At 57.4% G+C, this 13,691-nt stretch overlaps 1 protein-coding gene across 2 annotated transcripts in view; it reads left to right on the forward strand.

The window, feature by feature from the left end:
* The window catches only part of ITPKB (inositol-trisphosphate 3-kinase B), a 96,502-nt gene extending 83,721 nt beyond the window's left edge, over nucleotides 1–12,781 (forward strand). For both annotated transcript variants that reach the window (XM_031438463.2, XM_031438464.2), the window contains exons 5-8: nucleotides 3,119–3,323; nucleotides 5,454–5,555; nucleotides 7,235–7,306; nucleotides 9,532–12,781. In XM_031438463.2, coding sequence (XP_031294323.2) covers nucleotides 3,119–3,323; nucleotides 5,454–5,555; nucleotides 7,235–7,306; nucleotides 9,532–9,747 — 595 coding nt within the window. In that variant the 3' untranslated portion in view covers nucleotides 9,748–12,781. The remainder of the gene's footprint in view (nucleotides 1–3,118; nucleotides 3,324–5,453; nucleotides 5,556–7,234; nucleotides 7,307–9,531) is intronic.
* The last annotated feature ends 910 nt before the right edge of the window (nucleotides 12,782–13,691 follow it).

Raw genomic sequence — 13,691 nt, forward strand, 5'->3', positions numbered from 1 at the left:
TGCAGGCTGCCCCGCTATGTTTCCTGGCATTGCCTGCAGGGCAAGGACGAAGGGGTGGGGAAGTATAGGTCCTACTCTTAGCTCTGGCACTGTCCCCAGCCTCCCTCTCTCTCTATCCAGGGCTCTCACCATCTCCAACCCACAGAGTGGAGACAGAATGTCCCTCCAGCCACCACCTGGGCACGGCTCTTCCCCAGAGTCTTATTTCTGTCCCTGGAAGGCCCTCGCGGGTGCAGCAGGATGAGCCCTTTCCAGGGGAGACACATAAATGTTCTGATTGGTATTCGCTCAGACCATGGACAAGAAAGCACACCCTGTGGGAAGAACGCATGGCCAGTCAGTCCTGAAACGCTGCTCCCTGTGCCTGTCTGCTCCTGGGAGTCTGCTGGGGATAGGAGCCCCCCCTTACCAAGGCTGTCCTTAATCCCCTGTCACCTGCAGCCTCTGTCCCACTGCACCCCAGGGCTCTCAGGAGAGACCCAGAGTGACCAGCAAAGCTGGGACAGGTTTAACCCAGTCCTGGGCAGGGCCTGGAGGCTGAGGGAATGGGTGGGTGAGGATCCTGGGTGGAGGGAAAGAGGTAGGTCTCACCCCAGCCCCGCCGTCCCTGTCTCACAGGACCTGAGGATGGGCCCTTCTACGCTCTGAGTGCTGGGTGCTCCTTACGGCCACCCTGGCAGATGGGCCATAGTCTAGTCTGAGCTGGAGGACTTTGACACCAGAGGTTAAGGGACTCACCAGGGCACACTGCCAGGCAGCTGCACAGCCCACGTCTGCACCAGGTAGATCGAGCCTGGGCTGCAGTTGGGTGCTTCCTGGGGACTCCGTGCTGGCCAGAGGGAGGACGGCCAGAGGGAGGACATCAGAGCCAAGGGCCCCACAATCACTGAGTTCCCAGCAGGAGGGGTTTAGACTCATCGCAGTGGTGGAAAGGCTGATCAGCAGACCCCGTCTCGGCCATGGTGGGGCTTGAGGAAAAGGTGATGCAGGCACAGTAATGTCATAACTAGGGGTGTCTTGGGAACCCCAGTTCACGGACATATGCTCACCTTGCTCTGGGAGTTTCCTTAGACCTGACCCTGCAAATCCATGTGTTATGTGACCTTCCTTGGAGAATCAGAAGTGTCTTCCTGACATCTGGACCAGGGGCTGGTGGGTGGAGACCAGAATTGTCTGTAGCACCTCTGCCCTTTTGGAAGAGGTTGGAGAAGATGTGGTGGGAAGTGGGTGACTTTGGTGTGCCACATGTTGGTTCCCTGTAGGCTGGCTGGCTGCCTTCCCTAGAGGAACACTCCCTTTTCTTGGTCTTGTGGCTTCACCCAGCAGGCTTCACCCCCCATGTGACAAGGTTTGGCCTTCATGCTGGGGTGGGTGTGGGCTGGGCCAGTGCTGGGGCTTTATGGAGAGACTTTGTGGCTTGTGTCCCAGTGGACCCCTGGCCCCACCATCTGGCTGGTGACCCCATAGGCATCTCTGCCCAACCCCTTTCCTCTCCCAAGGTTGAGCAACTCTGCCCAGATTGAGCTGCGGGGGCCCTTTTTGGAGAATGCCCTGTGTTGGAAGGGATTTGACAGCAAGTCCTGCTTCCTGTTTAAGGAGATACTGAGAGCTCTTTACAGAGGTGCAGCCACCCACCACCCTGCAGTCCCCTGCAGTGCACTTAGGAGCATTTGGGGTGGCAGCCCCTTCCCCAGCCACACAGCACACGAACAAATAACACACATGCAAAAGCCTCCTGCCTCACAGCCTCTACCCTGAAGCTCTCATCCTCTCTGGCCTGGCTCTGCACGCACAGTAGTGTGTGTACATGTATGTGTGGGTGCAACATGCATATAGTAGTGTGTGCATACACATGTGTGTACGTGGGTGTGCGTGCAAGGGTACGACCAAGGGCAGACTACCTCCTTATGGTCTTCATCACCCCTGGAAGGTCCTAAATGACCAGGCTTAAGTTCACACCCAAGGATTTGCTTTTTTCTTGGAAGAGTTGGTCCAGTGGTTTCTGGAAGCTTATCTTTTAAGGGCATCATGGATTTGAAGTTCAGTCTGTTCTGGATCCCAAACCGGCAGGTTGGAGGTGTGGTGGGATGCGATGGAGTCAGGCCCCAGAGACAGATAGGGGAGAGTGGAGGCCAGGCTGGTTGTCACAACTTCCACCCACGCAGGCCCCGGGAGAAAACTTCCCTCTGCTCAACTGACACTGCAGATTTCTGTTTCAGGAAGGATCACAGGCAGCAGCTAAGCCGGTTGTAGGGGGAGAAGGGAAATTTAAAGGAGAAGTAAGGGAGAGGGTGGGCGTTTGTGATGTGCAGCAGTGGGGACTCACCCCTCTTTTGGCGATGGGGGTCAAGGAGGCAGCCTGGGGCCAGGAATTGTCTCAGGCTGCTCAGATCCTGTACTGTCCCCATTCCTGTTTCCTCCGCCAGTTTCTAGGGGACTCTGGTCAGTTCATCCTGCAGGCCGGGCCTGCCTGTGCAGAGGGCAGGGCGGTGAACGGTTTCATTGACTGCATTCTCTTGAATCCTGGTGTCTCAGGAAAGGGGCAGGAAGAGACGGGCACGTCATGGGTTTTGCCCTCCAACACTGGCCCCTTCAGAGGCCCCTGACCTTTGTTCTCAACAAGGTGTCCCCTCTTTGGTGAGAGCCTTCAGGCTGCTGCAACACTGGGGAGATGGGTGGGGTGGGGACAGAACACGCTTCCCGACCCACACAGGTGCTAGCTTCCAAAGCCCTTGCTTTGAGGGAGGGTCCCAGGCAGCCACGGGGGCACAGCTGTCACCCTGAGTGGATGCTGCCCTCAGCCCCCTCTCCCACCCTCACCCCAGCAGGATGAGGGGAGGGACAGAAGGACAAGCCACCAAGCTGCCCTGCCTCCTCCTACCTCTTCTGCTGGCCCCTGAAGGAAGAGCTCCTTGGGCTTTGTCAGTAGTCTTGGAAGGAGGTTGCTCCCATTGGGCCACGCTGCTTTGTTCTCAGTCAAGAGCCAGGCCCGGTCCAACCAAGCATGTGCCCATCCTGGATGAGCCTGACTTGACTACGTTGACAGCAGTCCTCAGGCAAGGCACCAGGGGGCTGAGGTCCAGCCCACAGCCCTCACATGGCCTCCCCTCCCTCTCAGGACCTACCTGGAGGAGGAGCTCACCAAGGCCCGCAAGAAGCCCAGCCTCCGGAAGGATATGTATCAGAAGATGATTGAGGTGGACCCTGAGGCCCCAACCGAGGAGGAGAAAGCCCAGCGGGCCGTGACCAAGCCGCGGTACATGCAGTGGAGGGAGACCATCAGCTCCACGGCCACCCTGGGGTTCAGGATCGAGGGCATTAAGGTGAGGACAGCCAGGTGTGGCCTGAGTGCCCAGCTCCTGGATGGGGAAGTCATTGGGTTTGGGGGGCCCCACCAGCATCCACCCCTGGGGTCCTGGCTGCTCTCAGGACCCTTCAGAGGTGGTAAGATTCCTCTCTGCACAGGCCCAGGGTGTGGGCAGCCAGCCTCAGAGACAGATATTTGGGGAAACTGGCCTACTCCTTGGTCTGGGTCTGGGTGGGATGACCATGTAGGGGCCTGGGGCCCAGAAGCAGGGATGGTTTCTAGCCCTGCCCAGTGATGAGTCCTCTGCCAGGAACCCTACATTTACCCTAGACCATGCCCGGCGCTGAGAACCCACCCAGGAGCCAGCTCACTGGATGCCAGTGCTAGGCGCTGCCTTGTTCTGCCCATGAGCAGAAAATCAGGACTGACAATGAGATGCAGGCAAGGGAGGGAGCATGCTGGCTGCCTTTGACATTCGCGCCATCTTCCCTGGACAGGTGGGACTAGGCACTGCTCCTCCAGGTCGCCAGACACCTCTGCACTGAGGCCACCTCCAACTTCTGGGCCACCTCATTCTCTTTTCTTTCCCCTTCACTCTCCCGAGAAGGGCCTGGGGATGCTCTCCCTGTATCCACGCCTCCTCTGCTGGTAGATTTGAAAGCAGGCTCAGACGTGTGCTTCACCCCAAGGAGCGAGGTTGCAGGCACCGGCCCCGCGGTCTCAGGCAGCCGTCCATCCTGAGCGGAGGGCAGTCCTAGAGCCTTCCTGGGTTTCCATTCTCTGTCCATTCTTGGCCCGCGTTGGCCAGCCCTGGAGTCAGAGTTGGGCAGCGCGGAGCCCTGACTCATAAGCGAGCGAGGCCAGAGCGGCTCCCGCAGCCTCCTCGCAGATGGCATTGGGTGGAAGTTTCTGCAGGCAGTGCCTCGCTGCCAATGGTTTTGAGTGGGGGAAAGTTTTCACCTTCCCCTGGGACTGCTGCTTTGTGAGCTCTGAGCTGAGAAAGTCATCTGCCCCTCCCCTGTCTTCTGAAATCAGGCTTTCGCTCTTTTTTGCGTTTAGTGTGAAAGCAAATTATATGTTCATCCTCCTCCTCCCAGTGCTCCTTTTCCTTTCTGTATCTGTTTGAAACAACCTTCTTTTCCCTTTACCTCTCTTCCCCTCTCAAGCTGGATCTTCTGGTCTCTGTCCGTTGTCTGCCCATCTTCTGGGACTGAGGGCCACCAGCTCTGAGAGGAGCCAGCTGCCCCCAACAGCACTCCACCAGCCTCTCCCTCCCTTGGTCCAGGAAATGCCCCCTCAGAGAACCCCTGTGGGAAAGGTCCAGCCCAAGATGTGCCGTCCACCTACCCCTCTGCTCTCTCCTCCTGCCCAGGATCCCGCCTGTTGGTCGTCTTCACCCTGGTGGTGCACAGACGCAAGTCTGGGGGCTCCTAGTGGACTCATCCTTTCTCACCCTTTGTCCTTAAAGAACAGATGTCCTCATAGAAATGCTAAGCCCCGTGTGCTGCCTGAACAGCCTGGAGCAGGCGTAGTACTGCGCTCAGGAAATGGAGCCTTTTCTTGGGCTGGGTGGGCTGGCAGTGTTATATCTTGGCTCTCGGGGAACCTAAATAAGAGGCCTTAAATTACAAAGGGAATCATACTTGAGGCAAGGAGTGCCTCTTTCCTGTCTGTGGGGAGGGAGGGCGTCCCTGGAAAGCAGGGAACTTGAGGCACCCAGTTTCCAGGGCCCAGGCCCCTAGTGGCAACTGAGGCCCACGCATCTCCCTCAGCCTCTGCTGCTCACATTCAGGACACTCAGGACGGGCTCTGGCAGCCTCGCACCTCCATTCTTGGCCCAAGCTCGCCTCCTGCCTCTAGGCCTTCCGAATGCCTTCCACGCTGCCGGGGACGCTGGTGCCACCCCTCTGTTCTCCTCAGCCAGGGCCAGGGCAGCCTGTCCTCTGCTGTGCCCATGCAATTGACCTCCCTGTGCCTGGACAGATCGGCGCCGGCCTCTTTGTACCACACATGGGCACCTGGCCACCGGGGTGTCAGGCTGGGGCCCATGGCTCTGAGGTTGGCGCGGTGACCCCCGGGGAAGAGCCCAGCACCAGCCTGGGGGCCCTCTGCTGACCCCTCCTGGACGGGATGCCATTCTCCTTAGAAAGAAGACGGCTCTGTGAACCGGGACTTCAAAAAGACTAAAACGAGGGAGCAGGTGACCGAGGCCTTCAGAGAATTCACTAAAGGAAACCGTAACATCCTGGTGAGTCGGGTGCCCCCTGCCAAGGGGCTGGCTGTATGTTCCCCGGGCAGGGGTAGCTGCTGCCTCTCTGGAGGCTCTTGCCCAGCCTGAGGCTGAGCCAGGCTGGCAGCCGTGGTTCCCACGCAGAAAACCCTGGCCCCAAACTTCTGCTTGGAAGGTGAAAGGAAAGTGGCGTGGTTATCAGCCCCGTCGGGGGGTAAACAGGGAAGCTCGGTGAACACTCACACATCTTTCCCTTAACCAGCAGCGTCTGCTCCCGAGAACATTTCCGCCCTCTTCAGAGCAGTCCTTTCCACTGCTGTATGCCTTTAGCACCCGCTGCCTGCCAAGTGTGTGTTCAGTGCTCACCGAATCCTCACAGCAGCCCCCTGCAGCGGGTGGGCAGTCTTGTCCCTATTTTACAGATGGTGAGACTGAGAGGTCAAGGACACGCAGCTAGGAAAGGGCAGAGGTGGAACACACCCAGGTGGGCCGGCCGCCTGCCGGTCCCTGCACTTCTAGGCCCGGCCGGGCCTCTTCCAAGCTGAGACCAAGTGAGGGAACTGTGCTGGGGAAGTTGGGGGTTGCTATTTACATCACCCTCCCCAGAAAGAACTGACTGGCTTTCTGAGACTAGAGGTGTGGGCGGCAGAAGTTTATGACAAAGTGACTTTATTTTCCACTGTGGCAGCAGGCAGGCTGGACAGATTCTCTGACCACTGGGATCAGCTGAGGTAGCGTGTGTTGAGCCTCCACACCCCAAGTGCAGGGGGCCCTGGGACAGCCAGAGCCTTGGGTACAGCAGGGACGTGGGCTTTCTTCTGCCCAGCCTCCCAGGCTGCTGAGTGGGGAGGGCTGGACCCAGGCAGCCTTTCTCCAAGGAGCCTCAGCGCTGGCTGGAACTGGGGACTCTCCTTCCCCTCCTTTTCCGGCTGGGGAAACTTCGCTTGGCCCCTGGCAAGAGCTGAGGCTTTGGTCATGGGACATGCACCCAAACGCTTCCATACCTGAGGCTCTGGTTCCTGGGTCACCTGCCCGAGAGGGTGTCTGCTCCTTGGCAAAGCCTGCCGCAGAATGCAGTCTTCCCGCGCCTAGGCGAGAAGGGCTTGCTCCTGGTGCTGAGCCCCGGGCTGGCGCTGCTGCACACGGGCATGGAGGGACCGTATGTGCCTGGGCCACAGGCTTCCCTCGCGGCCCCTGGGGAGGGTGGGTGCCCCCAGAGCCAGCACAGCTCAAGCTGGGGTCTGGAGGCTCCGTGGAGAGGCCCCTGGCAGAGATGTTTGTGGCTCCAGCTCTTACTTACTGTGTCCTTTCAAAAGTCAGGGCACTGAAGTTTCTATCAGGAAGACACACACCAGGGCATCTAGGCTCTCTGGGTGCTGCCTCTACTGCCAGCATTCCAGAATAGACTTAACTTTCCTGTGAGGAGCTCCTGGAAGCTGCAAGGCTGTTCGGGAACTGTCCCTCCCGGCACCTCTGGTCACAAAGCCATGTGGAGGGGAGGAAGCTTGGGACCAGGGCCCCAGCTGCCCTGCCTTCTCTGGGCCTGTTTCTTTGCTCCTAGATGAGGAGGTTGGAATAATCGGGGTGGAAGCCCCCTCCCACACTGACACTCAGTGACTCCAATGACCCAAATCAGGCTTAAAATCCTCCCCTACCTCCAAGTGTTTAAATCTGATCATCTTTCTTTTCCCACCCAGATCGCCTACCGGGACCGACTGAAGGACATTCGGGCCACCCTAGAAGTCTCTCCCTTCTTCAAGTGCCATGAGGTAGGTGTTAAGCTTTTGTCATTGTGGGCAGAGAGCAGTGCCCCGTGTGGTTGGCCACGACCCTCGGGCATGCCTGCCTGAGCTGTGGGCCGGCCTCCGTGCTGGCAGACCCGCTTGCTCTGAAAACCCTGGGTTTTTAGGGTGCATACAGCCTGCAGGCCGTCAGTTCGGGCACCTTGTGCCACGCAGGAACCATGTCGTAGAACGTCTGGGTCCGGCTCCCCATCCTGCCTGAGACTGTCGCCGTTGCCCTCTTTCTTCTCCCTCTCCCTCCAGGCCACTGAGGCTCATGCGCGCCAAGTGGCAGTGGCAGGACTTGTCCCAAGCACCCAAGGGGCTCAGGGCAGAAGTTCTCTGAGCTGCTGGAGTAGCCCAGCAGCCCCCCACATCACCACCCGGAGATCTTTAGGAGGGGGAGGCAGGTGTTTGGGTACTGCTCTGGGAGTAGTACTGCTGGAACTTTGCCTTCTCCTGCCTTTGTCTGCAGAGGCAGTTGGCAGCAGACAGGGAACGGAGACAGCTGGGAGAGAGGATTTGGGAATTGTCTGTGGTTCTGTGGAGGGGTTTATAAGATCCTGACATCGGGGAACCCAGGGCCCCCAGCCCCATGTGCGGACAGACACACGGACATACCTACAGCCTCTAAAATGGTTATTGCTGCAGCTGGTGCATGTGAAGCAGGTATCCCACCACTTCCTGCCGACTAGCAGCTCTCTCAGGAAGGCAGCCCTTGAGCGATCTTGTATGGAGGCAGCCTCTGCCGAGCCCTGCCCGCAGAGAGGGCTGTGGATCCAGCAGGAGAAATTTGAGACAGCTGGTCCCAGGGCGCCAGGCAGGAGAGCTTCCCCAGAGGCAGTAGGCCAGACCCACAGAGAACCATTGTGCAGATTACATGCCCGCCTTTCTCTGGGCAGACAGCCGGCCTTGCCCTTGGGTTTTATCCCGAACCTATCCCTCGGCCAGGGTGCACATGTCCTACTATATGAGGTGGCCCTGACAGAGGTGCCTGGACAGGGCCACCCATGAGGAAGGTGTAAGGTGTCTGGAGGGGAGGCTCAGTGTGGCTCAGCCCTGAGTAGCTGTGCTGGGTCTAGCCGATCTCGAAATGCCCTTTTTTCCATCCTCACTGAAGCTCAGTGTCCCTGGGGTGTCTTTGGCTCATCCTGGAGTCTCTGTGTTCCCAGCTTTGTGCAGCCTGCGTTGCCTCCTCCAGCCGGCCCGCTTCCTCTGGAGGAAGGACTCAGGCCGTAGGGCCGCCCATGACCCCCTGGTGGACGGAAGGACCCACTGCTGCCCACTCGGCAGCCCCAGGCTGCCTCCTGCAGCTTTGCGCTCCCTCCTTCAGCACTTTGCTGTAATTTCCTGAAAAATTGTTTTGCTGTGCTCTTTCTGGAGGCTCACTCAGAAATCTCAGGTCTAGAAAGAGGCCAGCTAGGAACAGAATGCCCCTTCACTGGGCTCAGCTTTTCCAGAGGGTTTTCCCTGTCCTGCCCGAGGCCCTGGGAGCTATAATGGCACCCCAGCCCCTCCCCATCCCCCCTTGTCTCCTCTGGGACTCACACGGTGATCCAGCAGTGCTGGGATGTGTTTATATTTGGGAAAGCACCTTACCCCATGCAGGTGCTCTGATCTGGCCCAGAGCAGGAAGGGTGCTTGGCGCCTGCTGTCCCCGGCAGAGACCATGAGCGCGAACCCGCCTTAGAGCCCGTCTGCCCAGGACTTACAGGGGGTGTGCTGTGGGGCTAGAGATGACCTGGGAAACTGCCCACCCTCCTCAGGAGCTGTGAGTGTCTTTTGGACAGTGTCCTTTCCCCTGCCCTCTACAGGTAGGAGGGTGGCATCTCCCCTTGGGGTGTTAGGTTTGAGTCAAAATCTCCAAAGGGAGGGGCAAGCCCCATGGTTAGCTGTGGTCTAGAAATAGGGAAAGTGTGCAGGTCAGAGCAGAGTCAGAGAGGAGGGGTCTGCCACCCTGGACTCCTCCCTGCTGCCACCCACACAGAGGGTGGTCAGGGTTCTGGATCCCACGTCCTCTGCCCCTGGCATCGCCACTCTCGGGCTCTGCTTGCTGCCCAGGTGAGAATGGGGGCCAGAGCTGCGGGCAAAGCTCTCACCACTTCACGGAGGCCTCAGGCTTTTCCGAGTCCCCTCAAGTGCCAGGTCGCACAGTGTGGAGGGCAGGGTGGGGGCCCCGGGCTGTCCCGTCTCATCCCCCTGCTCCCCTGCAGGTCATCGGCAGCTCCCTCCTCTTCATCCACGACAAGAAGGAACAGGCCAAGGTGTGGATGATCGACTTTGGAAAAACCACACCCCTGCCTGAGGGCCAGACCCTGCAGCACGATGTTCCGTGGCAGGAAGGGAACCGGGAGGATGGCTACCTCTCGGGCCTGAACAACCTCATCGACATCCTGACGGAAATGTGCCCGGACGCCCCGCTCGCCTGAGGCTGCCCCGCGCCCCACCTCGCCGTGTCCTGGCCTCTTCTCCCCTCTTACTTCCCTCCTCCTTCTGAATTTTTTCTTCACTTTTACCTGGGTGCGAGCCCCAGAACTGACCCTCCCAAACGTCACTACAAGACACTGTGCAGAAGAGGAGATAAGATTTTCTAGTTACTTCCTAATTGAAGGGCTTGGCATTTGTCCATAGGATCTCCTGCTAGCAGAGAGGCCCAAACCCAGGCTCAGCTGCCTGCAGGGAGGTCAGTTGGGTTTAGATCTGGAGGGAGGTACAGGAAGCTGTGGGGTCCCTGACTCCAGAGGGGATTCTAGTAGATGAGCCCCCTCAGCCTTTGGGCAGGCTACCTGTGGGGGCCTGCTGCCCCCTGGTGGCTGGTGCTGTTAGCGCCACTGCTGGGCACAGCTCATTCTGCTCCATCCTCTCAGCCTGGGTTGGGGGTCGGGAGGGTTGCTGTAAGAATAGGTCCCTGGTGCCTTTCTGGTAGTTGGGGCACAAAACCACTGGGAACAGCATGTAGGCCATGAATCAAGTATCCTCTGCTTAGCAGCCCAGGGACTCCCAGAGATGCTGTGGTGGCTTTTGTAGGGCTGCTAAACCAGGGACCCCACCCACCCGGGATTGAAACCCTCCAGCACTGGGACAGACCCAGGAGTAGGAGGAGTCCAGATCCAAATTGGCTGTGTTCTCCAACACTGGCCTTCCCAGGAGGGGGCAGGCAGGAGCTGTGTTGCTCCATCTCTGATTTCTGCCCATGGATTCAGAGGGACACTCTGCAGACCTGAGCTTCCAAGGATGCCACCCAATCCCCAGAGCTGCTTGTGCCTCCCGCTCCTCACCTTGCCGTGCTGGGGGCTGGGTGGCAGTGGGCCAGGGCACAGGCAGCCCCCAGGGGAAGAACAGAACCTGCAGGGGACACTTCTCTTCCGTCCCCTCACCTGCCCCACCTCCTGGTGCCAGGCGGTCTGCCTGCTGCACACCCAGGGCTCCCATGAAGTCCAGGGTCCTCAGCCATTACAGGGCAGAGCTTCAGGCCTGCGCTGAGCAGGGAGGTAGCAGGAGGCTGGCTTCCTGGCATCATTTTCCCCCTGAAATAAGTCTTAACAGCCTGAGGAACTTAGGCCTGTGTCCCAGACACGGTGTGGGCAGCTTCCAGAGTATGTGATGGGTGCCAGGCATCTCCTCCTGGAGTGTCTAGGTTGCTTGAAGATTCACAGAGAACCAGCTGTAAGCCTTATTTTAACTGTAAAGCAAGTAGGTCTGTATTATTGAGAAGAATGTAAATTTTGCGTGACTTCTAAGGAACAAAACTCTGGCTCTATGACCATTTGGAGCTGTGGCCCAGGTGCTCTCCTTTGCGGTTGGGGGTACAGGAGAGCAGAGTTGAGGAGCTCCGGCCGGGCGCCAGGCCAGCAGCACTGGGCCCGTTGCTCTGCGGGGAGCTTCTCCAGGGACACATGGAGATAGTGTGTCCCCAGGTGCGTGTGCCTGGAGGACCAGTCCAGAGGGAGGGCTTCCTGGGCTGCCCCCCATTACCCCAGGGTCTCTGGGGGAACTGTCAACTTGCCCATGTGACACGTACATTTTCCCTTTTCATGCTGGGTGAGTGACAGTTGGTGGGGGTGGAGGGTGGGACACATGAGAATGTGTAAGTACAGATTTTAAAAAAGGAAATCACTTTCAAACTTCCTGGCTCTTGTTCAAAACAGCAATGAGCTCCTGTGTGGGCTGACTTGCTAAAGGTCACACCCCCGCCCTGCTGAGCACAAGAGATCTTGTGACAGCACGTGACCTTAGAAGGCAAAGCCAGCTCGGGGTCTCGGGAGCTGTAGTCATTTATGGGGCAGGAGAGACCCCAGGTGTCTCTGCTGCAGCTGTCTGCGGGGAAGGGACATCATTAATTCAGATGTAAAGGTTCTACCACTATGGGCTGGCCAAATCACCCTGTGAAAAAAGTTTGCTAAAGCAGATCAATGCTATGAACAAAAATTACAGGGGACCAGCCTAACTGATTTAAGAGAACAAACATTCTAAGCACTTTAAGCAGACACCAGTTGTCTGCAAACAATGTGCTAATATGCAGACGATTTGTTTAGTAAAGGGGGCCCATAGGGCCTCTTACTGGCAATCCTTTGCTTTGGGTTACATTATATATGTGAATGGTAGAAAGTGGCATCTTGTAGGGTAATTCTAGGGGCTTGGGACTTTTCTATTTCCCATGCTGGTTCTCCTCCTCCACACCTACTCTCTTTCTCCCCTCTATCCCCCACCCTTCTGTCTGAGCGGCATTGAACAATCCTGGAATGGGATTTCCCAAAGCCCCTGCCCAGGCGATCTGAAACCTTCCCCAGCCAGCCCCGTCCGGGCAGGGACTCCTTGGGTCCTGGCCGCTCAGGTGCCAGGAGGGTGGGATGAGCTGGGCGTGCCTGCGCACAGGTGAGTGTGTGCCCTTCCAGCCGTGTCCCTGCTGGGCCCCAGGCGCTTGGTGTCCAGCCTGCTTAACAGTGGAGGGAGGTTTCTCAACTGCTTGTCCCAGATGTGCCTTTAGTGTCATGTAAGAAGTTTTTAAGTTATATTTATTTTGTCGGGTTTTTTAATTGCACAAAACACTAAGATTGAGAGGCTGGATTTGTTTCTCCTTTAAAAGCTTTGCCTTGTTCCTGAACTTGCTTTCCTGCTGGTGGAAAGGGCCCAGATGCAGCCCTGGCCACCATCCCACCTCCCACGCCCCACCATGGACTCTTTGCCCTGTTAGCTGTATTTAGCTTTGAGTTTCTCTGCATCCAGTCAACCCCCGTGTGTATATGACCCAGGCCCTTGCTTGGGAAGAAGCAGGGTGCTCACCCCCGCCAGTGCCTTTTGCTGAAGGAGAGGACTCCCCTGAGTGTTCTCCTTCCCTCTGAACCCCTCTCCCCGCCACACCTTTGGAGAAAACTGAGCTGTTACAAACCCCCGCACAGTGCCTGCCGGACTGACTACAGACGCTCTGTACCTCCCTGAATAAAGGCCCTGGGGACCTCGGTGCTGGGTGCTGTCTGCGTGTGGTCCTTCTGACCCCAAGCCCTCAAGGAGTGTCTGGGGGGTGGACGACGGGGGGTGGGGGTCTTTGGAAGCTGGAAGATCCACTTGGGGCTCTGACAACCCCCTGGGTATGGGGGTCAGATTGAGTAACATTTTAATCAGCAAAGGATTTAAAATATTCTTCAAATGTGGGATTTTAGTTTTGAATCCTCTATAAAATAATTGCTAAGACCTTAAAAAAGACAAAAACCACTCTTCAAAGCTACTCCTTTCTACTCTCTCCACGAAAATTTTTACACAGTAGCTCAGGGACCACAAAATTAGCCACAAAGTGCTCCCCACCCCCTGGGGCTGGGGGAGAACCTCGGTCTTTCTGTGTGAGGCCCTGGGTGCGTGAATCTGTAGGCCCCTTTGATCCCTGTATCACCTCCATGAATAAGGCTGTGTAGCCTCCATTTTACAAACAGGGAAGCTGAGGCTGGGACCAAACACTTTGACCTGGTAGCAAGAGGGAAGGCAGGGATTTAGATCCAGAATTTGCCCGATTTCAAAACCAAGTCTGTCTTCCTCCCTCCCGGGGAAGCATTTAAAGAACAGAGAGCTTTTGTCTTTGCCCCAGTCCCAGGTGCTAAGCACCAGGCTTGGCACATAGTAGCAGCCCAGCGAGGTTTTGGTGGACCGATGTGTCTGGGTGGCCGAGGAAGACAGCTGAGAGCAGGAGCCCCAGCAGCACATTGAGGATTCACCATGCACTTCCCTTCAGGCCTTTCCCAGCTCTGGATTGCTGGCGGCTTCACTTGCAGAACTCAGAATTCTTTATCTGCGGGTTGATAACATCCTTTATCATTTTGAAAAATTATAGGACAGAAGTACCAAAAAAGCCACAGGGCCTTTGCACCTTCTGTCCGATCTG

This window comes from Camelus dromedarius, chromosome 21 (genome assembly GCF_036321535.1).
Source record: "Camelus dromedarius isolate mCamDro1 chromosome 21, mCamDro1.pat, whole genome shotgun sequence".
NCBI classification, from domain to species: Eukaryota; Metazoa; Chordata; class Mammalia; order Artiodactyla; family Camelidae; genus Camelus; species Camelus dromedarius.